Source organism: Pezoporus occidentalis, unplaced genomic scaffold (genome assembly GCF_034315485.1).
Source record: "Pezoporus occidentalis ecotype Australia unplaced genomic scaffold, CSIRO_AGI_Poc_V1 ctg153, whole genome shotgun sequence".
Classification (NCBI taxonomy): Eukaryota; Metazoa; Chordata; class Aves; order Psittaciformes; family Psittacidae; genus Pezoporus; species Pezoporus occidentalis.
The window spans coordinates 520,712-534,299 of NW_026913350.1; the positions used below are offsets into that span (position 1 = coordinate 520,712).

The 13,588-nt window shown below is 45.3% G+C and overlaps 1 protein-coding gene across 10 annotated transcripts in view; it reads right to left on the reverse strand.

The window, feature by feature from the left end:
• Positions 1-13,588, reverse strand: part of HIVEP3 (HIVEP zinc finger 3) — a 243,563-nt gene that overhangs the window by 42,313 nt on the left and 187,662 nt on the right. For all 10 annotated transcript variants that reach the window (XM_062611392.1, XM_062611393.1, XM_062611394.1 and 7 more), the window contains one exon: positions 10,767-10,912. In XM_062611392.1, coding sequence (XP_062467376.1) covers positions 10,767-10,912 — 146 coding nt within the window. The remainder of the gene's footprint in view (positions 1-10,766; positions 10,913-13,588) is intronic.

The following is a 13,588-nucleotide window of genomic DNA, read 5'->3' on the forward strand; positions in this document are numbered from 1 at the left end:
GTACCGTGACCCTGCATTCCCACATACACAGGAGGTCTCACTGCTGCTCTCAACACTGTACTATTACGGGAAAGGAAAATATCCACAAGCCAAGGCAATAACAGCCATGCAAAACACAACTTCCCCCCCTTCTTTGTACACTGCCTGAGTCAGCACCCGCCAAACATTACTTGGCCTTTCTGAATCCCTGGGAAAAACTGATCAATCTTCAACCTAAAGACTCCCCAGGGCTCTCTTCTATCTACCTTCCCAGTGACCAACCCCAGTGACCTGACAGCCTCCAGGTCTCTCACCCCAGAGCAGCTCTCCTGCCAAGCTGAGGGCTGTATTTATAGTAGGAAAGGGCTTTGCTCAGTTCATATTTGGGAAAGGTTCTTATTTTATCAAAACCAGCTTGCAGGCACAGGCTGCTCTGGCACTTTTCAGACCAACACTCTGCAGACAACCCCATGCTTGGAAGCCTTCCTTGGTCTTGTAAGGGGACTGAAATGCATGCAGCTGAATCTCAAAGAGCAGTGTAAGTGCTCAGCCTCTTGCAACCTTGAAAACCACAGAATTCTGCCATCAAATAGTTTGTTTAAACAAGAATGGCAAGAAATCCACCAACGTTGAAAACCGCTGCTTGAACTGCTGAGCTAAAACATCTGCAAGGAATAGTTTCCTCTTTGAAAGCGCAGCTACTGTGCTGCTCACCCAACCGAGAGTTACACAAACCAGCTCAGTCATGTCCAGGGTCTACAAGAAGCCAAAGCACCCACAGACCAGAAAGCTTCATAAAAGCTTCTCTATGTGCATCTGATTATTCCCCTATGTTTGACATACCATGTCCTGAATAATGTAGAGAGATAAGAGCAGCCAAGCATTCAGAAACACATGAACTTCCAAGAGACGGAATGCCTACCACAGATAGCAGGTGAACAGCATCAGGACAGTCAGCCAAGACCCTGCCTGTAATCTCCCCTGCTTCCAGTTCTTAATTCTTCAGTCTTATCTCAACACCAGCACAAGCAGCAAAACAGAGCAACAAAAAATAGCTTACTAGGTCCCATTGCCTTTTGTCTGAGTGCTACATGCAAAGAAGCATGCAGTTACAGTCTGCATTCTGCTTTTTCAACACACAGGCATCAATTTCTCACATGGTTCTAAAGAGGGACACTGCGTTCCGCCATTCCTTTTCATTCAATTGGTTCTGTGTAACTGCCCAAGCAGCAGCAGGTCCTTCAGGACAGGGAAAGGATTTTAAACACTTGCAGTGAGTAATCACAGCTTTTCCCACTTCTCCATCTCGGAGAAACAGAGTTGGGCTGGCAGCTGCCTTACAGCACTTCATGATCATGAGACTCAGATTGGCTACAGGTTTCAGATGTGTCTGCCTGCACCATGTCCTCGGTGAGCTCCTCCTCAAAAGAAGACTAAAACTAAACCGTAGGTAAACAGGTTTTATCATACAAAAGCTGGAAATAAAACTTTTAAATAAGGAAAAGCAACTTGGGAAGATGGAGTACTTAAAGACAAGTTTCTATACAGCCCTGCCCACCATGTCCCTGCAGTTGGATCCGTCCTGCTGGTCTTCTTCCCATCTGCTCTTGCCATGTCCCACAGCCTCTTAAACCTCTCCTGCCTTGAGCAAGCCCAGCAGCATCCCATGAGGAGGAATGATCTCACCTTCCTTCCACAGCACTGCAACCCCCTCCGCTGGGCAGATGAACCCTGATATTCATAACCATCAGTGATCCAGTTACATCATGGGCTATATCAGGACAAAGCACAGGAGCTAAGCTGCTCTCCTTCCAGCAACAAACAGGGAAGAACTGGAAAATCCTTCTTAAATGCAGAGCCTGGCTCTCACTTAAGTCCCATTTCTTAAGGCTTTACTCAGTCCTTATGAGCATTCTCACCACTGGTCAGACTTGTGTGCTCACTTCTAAATTATGCAGAAAAAGTAAAACTTTTCCAAAAGTAAAATCTGGAATCCAAGCTGGGGGTGGGGAGTGCTTAATTCCCAGTCTCAGCGGCATGGACCTTCTCTAGGGAAAATCCATGGTTAGTGCACAGATTTCATGGGACTCATGCTCCCAAATGCATGCCATTTTTTGAAAATCAAGTTTAGACACATTTTACTCTCAGACCTCCACCATTTCCAGCATGCAGAATGTTCCAAACAATTTCACATCCCATCCATCATCTATCTAGGATTCGACAGATGGTAGTCGGTACTAAAGAGAATTGAAAATCAACTGCTACACTTGGGAAAAGCCACCGAACAGGAATCAGAGGAACATCTTCCTTGAGAAGAGACCTGTCTCCTCACAAGCAATGCTTTCACCAGTAGAAAGGGTCAGAAAAGGAAGTCCCCAAAAGCCAGTTCAGAAATACATTCTGAGAGTCATCTTCCTGCCATTTACCTCGTGGAACATGGATCGAGTATTAGGCAGTCAGGTCTGAGTCTGTCTATTGGAACATCAGATTTCTAATTGATTGCACAGTACTTGGACTCTATTAAAGGGCCTCTATAAATTACACTTCTGTATAGGACAGGCTGCCTAGATGTGCAGCTGTTAAGAACTGGCTAATCCTACGTAAAGCTGGTAAAAACGTTTGTCTTCTCAGATTTTCCACCAAACTAATTGGAGAGATTGTGTCACTGAATCAATAAAATCAAACCCCTGTAATCTTGATGTTTGCCACAAGCCCATAAAATAGTCTGCTAACAGGGAGAGCTTATTATTCCAGACACTTGGCCCATATTGAACAGCAGCTCAGAATAAGACATTGTGTCATGCCTGTGAATGCAAAATGCAGAAGGACAGCCCAGGTGACCACGGACTTACTTCAGGACTTCACACAGATCCTTTTACATCATCGTTTTCAAAGCCCTGACAACAGAAAGTGTTGCCTTTTATTAAACTGTAAAGAAATGCTTACTCTTAGGAAACCGAGGGTAATGGAAATGCCTTGGAAATGCACACACACACAGTACCTGCATGCAACCACTCCTATGAGTGTGTCTTTTTCCCTATCCTGAGACAATCTCTGACCCTCAACCTTCTCTTCATTTCTTTGCTGCCAGCAGCTTGTACCATTTTTCTCCATCCCACACCCTCATCTTTGCTATGAGAGCTCGGATCTTCCAGCCTCACCCTCTCCTGCTTGGATAATGTCTTCCCTTCTAACCAGTTTCTGCCTCTTTCCATCCCTATTCAACTGCCTAAATTGTCTGTCTGATGAAATCACACTCTTCCTTTCCACTGGCTTACCCTTATCTGTGTGATCAAGGCACTGTGAAATACTCTTTCTGTCCTTTCATCTGCTCTTAGATGTCACATCTTCTCCTATCTTTCATGCACAGCTCTGCTCTGCCAACAACCCTGGACCTATAGAGCACCCACTGGCACTTTTTGGTCCAAATGCTGTTTGTCCGTTTTGTTTTGTAACTCTTTGGTATAAAACACATGCCAGCACACAGGTTACACCCTCAGGCTTTGCCCCCTGGGATGACAGCATCATCCTCCCCACCTTTACCTTCTCCCCCTCTCAGCCCCCAGACTTTTTTGCCCTAGCCATGTACCCAAGGCACCTGTGCAATGGAGCAGAGACATCTTTGCTTGCTATTGTTTATTAAATATGTATTTTTCATGATCTGAGCTGAAAGCAAACAGGAATTCTTGGCTTTGTGTAATACAGAGATGCTGGGCTCAGGAAAAGCAACATCCTCCCCCAGAGGACCACAGTCTGCCTCTGCCCCACCATAACCATGTCAAACTGGGGAAGCCCATGGGCTGCCTGGATGCTCACAGGCATCTTCACTTGGGAGGAAAGAAATCCCTGCAGAAAGCTGAGCATCCCACACAAGGTCAGACAGGAAGGAATCTTTAACAATTGCCTGTGGGAACTTAGCATCAAGCTGCATCATGAGTGCTGCCAGCAGGACGTGGCAAGAAAGCAAGCAGGCAAAAGTAAGCAAGAAAACCAAACAACGACCTAGCCTAAATGCTTCTGTGTTTGTCAGATTTCCTGGGAAAACAGGAATTAGCTGCAGAATGAGCCCAATTTGTCAAGTGAAGTGACGAGATGTTCAGGACAGGAAACATTAACAATTCCCACTGAGGAATATTAAGACATTTTAAAGGCATAATAAAATCAAGCTTAGCAGTAGGTGAGTTTGTACATCCCCTCTCACAAAGAAGGAAATTGAAGAGCACAGAGGATGACTTATCCAAGAGTCATGGTGAGTCATGAGCCCACCATCCCCAAGTCACTTCCCTGCTCTCACCAGCACACTGGCTGTGCCTGGGATATGTTCAGGAGGCCAGGGAACAGAACGTTCAGGAACTGCTCAGCACAAACACAGCTGGTATTAAAGGAAAGCTCCGAGCTGTAGGCACAAGGGGACATCCTGCATTCTGAAGCCAAGGTGGAGGATGGATGCTCATCACCACACCCAAAGCACAGAGAGGATAGGGGTCCATGTGTTGGCAAATATCAGGGTTAGGATGATAACTGAGAGTGGGTCCATGCTTAGTTGACAGAAACATGCAGGATTTAATGGTGTTATTTGTACCCGCATCCATAGGGAGAAAGCAAACGAGGTAGGCAAGAGTAGATTGAATGTGAAAGATGCTGATTTGTATTGCACAGACCTTTGAGAACTGTTCAGGGAAGGTAGCACCTCAGAGGCTGCATGTACTGTCATAAAAGCAAGGAAAAAATAAAGTGCTTCAAGCCCTGAGCTCTGTCATAAAGATAGAACAGTTGGCATCTTGCAGGATGCTTCAGCAGTGCATTACAACCAGAACTGGTTGCGTTGTGAAGCATTACAACCAGAAGCTGCTCCCAACAGAAATTAATAACCTGTTTTAAAGTTAATAACCCGAGGTTACTTCTATATTATACAAGGTTACTTACAACAAGAGCTCTTGGCAAGCAGCTCCATCTGCTGAGTGGCAGGTTCGGGAACTGGCGCTGTTACAGAGCCGGCCCACACTTCCCTCTGAAAGGGAATCTGTCTGTCAGCTCTCCCAGACACACCGGCTCTTATCTAACACAGCTTGAAGCAAGCCCGTAGGCTGAGGTGACCAGAGTTGGAGTCAAGCGAGTTACCCCTTTGCTGTGCTGCTCTTTGCACTGAATCTACCTAAATGGCAGGGGGGTTGGAACTGGATGATCTTAAGGTCCTTTCCAACCCTAACTATTCTACGATTCTCTGATTCTGTGTGCTGGGTCCTGTCATCTACCTTGCTGCTCCCAATCCAAAAGATTTCCCGAAAAGACCACTGAAAAGAACTGATTTTTCCACTTGGCTGCTCCCCGAGTTACCAGGGAAAAAGGCTGGGTTTTAATTACACCCAACATTAAAAGGAAAAAATTATAATCCAAATTTCCACGAAGACACGGGGAGAAGAAAGCATTTGCTTCAAGTCAAATTGAACCTGGTTTTAATCTTAGCTTTTAAGCATGTAACAAGGCAATGGTTTTCAAAGCAAAAAGCACATATTCCTTTCATTTCGAGACTATCTTCTCTCTAGTTGTTATTTTCCTCTGCTGCTATTCCTGAGTGGATCTTTTCACGCAGCCTTTCTCGCTGCCTGAAAACCTGTCTCCTCAAACAATTTCTCTTCTTAACTTGTCAGCCTCGGTAAAACTCACAAATCCATCCCTTCCTTAAATTGCCACCCTGTGTCTTGTCTCCTTTGGATTGTTGGCTTTTTAAGCAGAAAATGTGCTTTGCTTGTGCTATGATAAAAAAAAGAGTGTAAACGTATGGTGCTCAAAAGAGACCTTATGTTCTTCTAATGGGCATGAGAAATGATGCTCATCCTTCCCCCCGTATGGAGCACAGTGCCTGGACGCAGCCCCAGTACCGCAAGGATGGATTCTGGTGAGCATCACGACCCTTCGGGCTATACCCAAACCCCATGTGTATGGACCAGCAGAAAGGCAACCTCTCAGAGGGGAATGCAGCCTGGCTACCCTGGTGGGGATTCTTGGCTTGCTGCCTGCATTTGACACATGTCTTATTTCATATGAGCATTAAAAAACCCCCCTTCCTTTTCTTCAGCATCCCCAGCACAAGCTGGTTAATTGTTCTCAGATCTGCAGTCTCCAAGCCAGTGGCATGAAAGCTCTCCTCTCCATTTGCTGCAAAGCCCCATCCAAACCAACAAATTCCACATATAAGAAACATGCTTTCTTTAAAGGTCCTTTACAGGAGCAGGATAAACACCTGTGCACGAGCTGATGCTTGAGACTTGAAAATCACTTTTCAGGCAGCAGCTTGGCACAGGCAGAACCAGCTTCTCAGAAGGGCTGTGCAGCCACAGGGCTGCCCAAATGGAGTACAGCAATGCCTGCTCAGCACTTCTCAAAACCAGAAGGGGAAATCCAACCAGACCCCACTAGATGCTCAAATTAATGCTGAGTGGTCAGTCTGGCACCACTAACCCCAATGGAAAAGTTTTAACACCAATTCCTCCCTTCAGTGCAAAGCAGTGTTAGGAAAATCCCTTTCACTCAAAAATGCAGATTACAGGAATTCTTTACTTCTATCCAGTACGGAATCAAACATCACTATTTAATACTACTTCCTTTCCTGCTAATGTTCATGCTCAAGTGAGTGTCTCTGGGATAAAGGACTCCTTTCAAAATAAACATGGTGAATTCTTAGAACTCAGCTAAGCAGGAAAGGAAATCCCCTGAACGAACCGGGTCCGATGCAGGGGTTTGGAGTTACACGCTGAGCAACTTTGCTTGTTTAACAGAGAGGCTTTCTCCAGGGTAATAAAACTCTCACATTGCTGTGCCAGGGATTTTCCATGAGGTGCGTGTCAGCGGGTGGTGGGAGCTGCAGTTTCTGTGGCCGGTCATAGAAATGGAGTGAGATCACCCCAGAGAAGCCGGCCACAGATCCCAGTGAGTCCACAACAGCAAGAACTGGGAGGAGAGCTGGAGGAAGGGAGGTTTGTATACAGCTAATGGGTCCCCCAAGGGTTCTTTTTCCTTATGCATCCAGTAACTAGCAGTCATGTCCCAGTCTGATTAAACAGTCCCAAGGCTTCTCCATTTTTCTTCAACCCAGGGGAAAGTCTCTCGCTAGACAGGCTAAGTGAGGCAGATGTATAGCTCCATCCCCTTCCTTCCTGCCTAAAAATCCACAAGCAGCCCCACAGCATGGAGGCAAAGGGCAATGCAACACAGCTGGGGCTCTCTAAGGAATGCAATGGTCAAACTTCATACGATCCCCCAGTTATTTGTACTGTAGTATCATAGAACCATAGAATATCAGGTTGAAGGCACCTAAAGAATCATGTGGTCCGACTATTCTTTGCAAAGCATGACCTGCACTAGATGTCCCAGCACCCTGTCCAGCTGAATCTTAACAGTGTTCAGTGCTGGGGAGTCCATCACTTCCCTTGGGGGGATCACTCCAATGGCTCACTGTTCTTGCTGTAGCAGGCTGGGTCACAACAGCACTTTGAGCATCTCTCTTAAAGTTAAAATTCTGACACACTACATTACATCACACAGGTTCTTCTTGCTTGTGTGTGGATTTGTACACATGGGATGGTGCAAAAGGGAAGTATTTTTCAAGGTGTGAATGCAAGGATACTTAGGTCTTGCAGCTGTAAGTGTTTTTTTCCCTAAAAGGGAAGACAATGCAACAGTTTTCCAAAAGACAGCTTTCTTTTTGATGTAGTTTCCATTTTACATGGCACTGGTTTGGGGATGTCAGTTAAGGTTAGTGGTCTTCAACCTTCTGTATCTTGGTACTGCTTTCCCTACTAGTTGCAATCAACTAGCACAATAAGACAACTGATGGGCTCCATAAGAGCACAGCGAGCTTGGCTGTGAAACAGAAGAACATATATTGACTGTAGCTACTCCTCTACTATCAGATTTCATCATGGTAATGCTAATGCACAGTAAACAGTCAACATTTCCCTGACAAGACCATGATACCATCACAGACCTCGCTTTTAGATCAGGTCAATACCAATCTACAGTTTCATGATGTAAGATTTCAGAATGGGCCTGGTGCCTCCAAAGTACCAGACTGGATTGATGAAGGTGACACAGGGCCACCTAGGAATCACAGCACTGCTCCTGCAGCAGTGCTGGCCAGCCTGACCTTCAAAGATCATTTTCACTGCTCAAAACCACCACAACATCCCTCAGGACAAGTCCAATGGATGTCATTAGCTCCTTCAGGAGTACAAATGTTGACCGGGCTGCTTAATGGCATGGCTCTCCCAAACACAACCTAATGAGACCATGCAGCATCCAAGCTTGTGTGGGGAATGACTCCCACCTCCTTTGCAATCAAGTGTGTGGGATGCTCATGGGGCAGGGGGTGAACGCTGGTTGCCATGGAGGTATATCCAATGTTATGGAATTTCAGGACTGCAGGTAAAAAGACACTGCTGAAATGACATATGGAGTGATCTTTAGATTTGCCCTCTAATTGCTCTAAGCAATGTAGCAGTGGGGGCAAGGCAGCTACGGGATTGAGGAAGCAAGAACACTGTGCAGAGGGAAAAGCAAGCACTGAAAATGGCAGTGTGAAAGGAAAGAGCTCAAAAGAAAACTGAGGGGAAGAAGGAGCTAAAGGCCTGCAGCAAGCTCACCTTTAGTGGAAACACTTGAATTACTTTATACTCTCCCTCCTTGGTTGAGGCAACAAAGCATGGGATGGCTCTGAAAGATTTGAAACCGACTGAATCCCACTGGAAGGATGGGTAGAGCCAGCAGCAGATTATGTGAAACCAATAAATAAGGGGAAAAAATGAGACAAGGAGGAAATTTTTATGGGGGGAAAAAAAAAGGCAGTGAAATCATGTCTTGAGAATGGATGCGCTTTTTGAGAACCCTTTCCAAGAGATGGCCAGGAGAGGGGTCAGATCCATTTACCATCTTGCACAAAGCACCAGGCACTCTGTGGATTCATCTGCAAGAACGTTCCTTCACTGCAAGAAAGCATCCTAGCAGCCACAAGCTGCTGAGGCTGAACAATCCGACATCAGCATCCTTGTGGGAACGAGGCACGGACCACCAGGTATGCACCGAGGGCCTCCAGGGACCAGCCCTGGACCACCTCTTAGCAGTGCACGTGCCACGTAAGGTAGCTATAAAATGTGTTTCTGCAACCTGGCGTGTTACATTAGTGCCTGCGCTTGGCATTAAACAGCTACTATATTCTGTCTCCCATCCAGAAGGATGGTGGCCTTAAGTCGGTGCTACAGGAACTTTAAAATAAAACACAAGCATACGTTCAGGATGACTAATGCGTTCCCTGATGCTTACACAGAACGTGTTGGAAAAGTTGCTTTATTTTGTCTCCGTCGTTTAGCAAATGTGACTCCGCATCCATTGGGCTGGGCTGAGGGATGCAGACAGGCTCACGAGGATGTGGAGACATGGCTTGTCTCAGTGGGGACAGCTGGGGAGCAGTTAGCACTGAGAACTCTACCCAAAAACCCTGCTCTGCAAGGGGCAGGGTGATTTGCATTCATGTTAATGCTGAGCCTCTTCAATTTAATTAAATTCGGGGGCCAAGAGTCCCCTGAAATGGCAGCAGTTCCAGGACAACCCAGTCAAGGGGAACAGAGGCTTCTCATGGGCTTTAAGGCAATAAACCCCAGTTCTCAGTTAGTCCCATAGGTCCTGTTTGCTACAGGAGGGTGATGGCAATACATCAAACCTTTTGCTCATCCTCTTGCTTCCCTGCCACCCCTGGCTCCCGCCCCAAATCACTTCAGCCCATAATCATTAAAGGTTGCCACTACTTTGGCTCTTTGCATTCACAACTCACTGCTGACAAGCATCTAAACCTGAGCTGAGCACACAGTGCCTGTGTCTGGGTGAGAGGTGAGTTCTGAACGAGCAAGCAGGTTTCCTTTCCCAAAGCATTATTTCACTCTTCTGGTGAGCTAGTTTGATCATCTACTAATGAAATACTTGGAAATAAAAGCAAACATCAACCAGCAACTACAGAAAACCACAACCACTGACTAATTAAAGCCTTTTTCCAACACACAAAAACCAAGACCACCCAATAGCAAGAGCAGAACTGAGGAATCCTGGCAGGGATTTCTTTCAGCTCTTTGCCCCCTTCTGCAACACACAGGGAGGATGAACTTTAATTGTATCCCACAGACACACTACTTATGAGCTGGGTTGCAATTTTTGAGAAGATAAGCAGCAGTATTAGAACCATGCTGAAATACTGAAGAGTACTCGGATTACCTGGAGCAGAGAATTCAGATATACATCAAATTTAGAGCTTGCATCTGTTCTGGTTTGAGCTACTTTGGTTGAGTGGCATTAAAAACCACATGAATACAGTCCTTTCCTCCCCCAGCCAAAACCCAGGTATCAGAAAAGCCCTCCCCACATCCTTCTTATAATAGTAACAGCCATTGGGAACATCATTTTTGGAAGGCTCTGGGAAGATTGAGAAGATTTGGAGGACACCTCTGTCACATCAGAGACAACTAGGAGATAGATCTGTGCCCTTCAGCCGTCTTTGCCCAACCACCCACTCAGAAAAGAGACTGAGGTGCTTGCTAAGTTAATGACAACTCAAAGATAAAAGGAAACTGATGCAGCTTTCCAGATCTCAAGGTCAGGTTTTTACAGTGGCTGTAGAAAGTAAGCTGAAATCCATCACTTCTGCTCACCTCCATGTGGCACCTTCACTGACTTGCCATCACTGTTATCAGTAACTCCTATCCAACTGTGACACAAAAAGAGAAATGAAAGGAGACACTTACCCTCCTTCAAAGATCTTGATCCGGACTGGCTCTCCTCTTTTGGTTACAAGAGCCTCTTCTTCTGGTTTTCCTCTTTTATCCTCTTCCTTCTCAGCTCTAGTTATATCTTTTCGACCTTCATTAGAAAGGAGCGAAGGCAAATGAACCTATCTCCCCAAAAGAGCAAAACAACCAATGATTACATACAAAATCACTCCACGACAGACACAGACCAAACAGTCTCAGAAAGAGCCAGCAACCTACCGCACATGCTGCTCCTGACAGCTAAGTGCAGTATTTAGGACACCCTCTTAACGTACAGGGTGTCTGCTTCTGGATTTTGAGCCCTGCTGGTTATATTTACTGTGATTGCTTACAGGTTCTTAAATCACCCCTGGTATATGGTAGCTCAATATTATCCAGCTCTTGCCAACTGGAAAACTGAGGCATAAAGAGAAGTGTCTTGGCTGGGTCACTCTGAGCATGCGGTGGAGCCATGGGTCTCTACTCCCAAATGCACTTCTCTGTCCTTGGATAATCCTCTCTCTAATATCTACATCTACTAAGGTCTAGAGAGAAGGCATCTGTAGAACTCACACATTTAACCTCAACCTTTGGGTTTCCCCCACATATACACACATTCACACAATTCTGGACTTTAGCCATCTAAACGTGATATAAATCACTTGACAGTCAAAGCTCTTGGGTGATTTCCTTTCCCTGAAACCCTGTTGCCAAGGGCGCAGTACAGAGAAAGCCACAAAACCAAAGGGAGAAAATAATCCTCAACCTCCCCAGATGCTCCCAGGGTAAAATTTGCTTTTCCACTGTTAAAATTGCCACCCCTTGTTTAGACCAAGGTTTAAGTCATGCACTCGCATCTCATCTGTCATGTTTAATGTTATTTGTTACAGCATATGGACATATATACAGCTGCTTCTCCAGCTCTGTAAGATGCAAAGCGGAGCTCTTCCATGCCTGGAATGAAACCTGGATGTTGCTCTCCTTCAACATGAAAGTACAAATAACAGGGTTATCCAAAGCTCCAAAAGAGGAAAGCAGATTGCTTTTCACCCAGGTTACTCCTTATACAAGTGCAAGAATACCTTTCAAGTGCAACTAAATTACTCATATCCTCCCTTTATATATAATTCATGGAAACAGACTGAAGGCATTTGAGAGACCAAGGTTATTAGAGGGATTTTGGTCTGACTGTAGCCAACGAACTGGCAGAAGTCTAAAGGAGAGCTGGTCACCTTTGCCTCTACAGTTGCTGGAAAGACTGGGAGCTCTCAAGGGTGATTCACCTACCCCACCTTAGACACTTATCTTAAGAGGGGAATGAATCACCCAAGAGGTGCCTCTTTGTCTCCCATGGTTATAGGGGAAGCCAAAGAGTGACTAGCCCAAACCGAGACATGCAAAGTTCAGTGGGATGCAGCCCCAGCTCCCCAGCAGCATGCTGCTGTTAACACCCTCATTCCCAGCAGGAGGAAGAGGAGGGATGGACTCACTCAAGTGTAGCTTTGCAAATCTGAGGTTAAATATGTCAAATTTGCAGCAATTTCAGGAGCTCACCTTAGAGCATTAAATGTACCCAGGACTACTCTTTGCCCTTGAGTCCAGCTTGCACAGATTAGCCCACATCCGCACCATCAGACCCACATACCCTTCCTAGATGCCTCCTGGGAATGGTCCCTGTCTTATCTCCTTAAAAGTGCCCAGGAATTGCTTTGGAAAAGAATATCAGCCCAGGACAGAACAGTGCCAAGAACCACTTTTAACAATTTAACAGCAGAAACAGTCTCAAGCTGCTATCTCTGGGTATGGAGATGTCTGTGCTTGGAGGAAATCAGGGGCAGGTGACACACTGAGCACCTTCAAAGATTAAACCTTGGCCGTTGTGACTTCACCTCCTGATATGAGCTACACGCTGGTAACAATGCTAGTGAAAACCTTCCCAGTTCAGCTCCTGATTTACTGAGGAATACAAAACAATTGACTTTCTAGATGTAGCATGAGATTTATTTATTGCAACTTTTGAAAGCACAAAACATAGACAGATGAAAGGCACCAGAGAGAGCCAAAATCATACAGTCACTACTATCCCCCTTTACAATCTTCTTTAATGTACAAAGTGTGCAAGCCCGATACAGTGCAATCATCCATCCCTACATGCACGCTGGAGCCTACAGTCACTTCAGAATTGATCTGCTCAATAAATCCCACTGGTAGTTTAAAAACCAAGCCAAGTACGTAGACAGTAAATACAGTACTACTGTTTGCTGGTAGCTTGCTGCATGCATAATTATACAAAATATTAGAGCTGGTTTACATTTTCTGTTGTGTCAACTGACAACTTATAGATACATAAAGAAGAAAATACTTAAGGGAAATAGCTAAGAGCGGAGTTAACTGGAGGTTGAACTTTCAACCTTGGATTCAGACTACTTCTACGCAGCTCGTGTTAATCGCATCTTCCTGAGTAACCGGCAATGCTCCTTGCTAACCTGTGCCAGTCGTGCGTACTTTAAAAACTAAACTGAGGATTTCACTCCCACTGATCATCTAATCAGAAGTTATTTCTCTGCTTGGCATGAGGTCCATTTATCTCCATTGCAATTAACATCATTTCTGGAAGTCTCACTCCTTTAAGCAGCAGGTATTAATATTTCCATTTAGCTTACACCATTTCCTAGGTGAATTTGGCAGGACAAACTGTTGCAGATTTTACCATGAAAACCTTAACTTTCTCCACCAGTCAGCTTATAGAGTTTTGTCTAAAAGGTTTTTGAGTCTTTTGAGCAAACGCATGCAGTGAACTATGTATTTTGATGACTGAG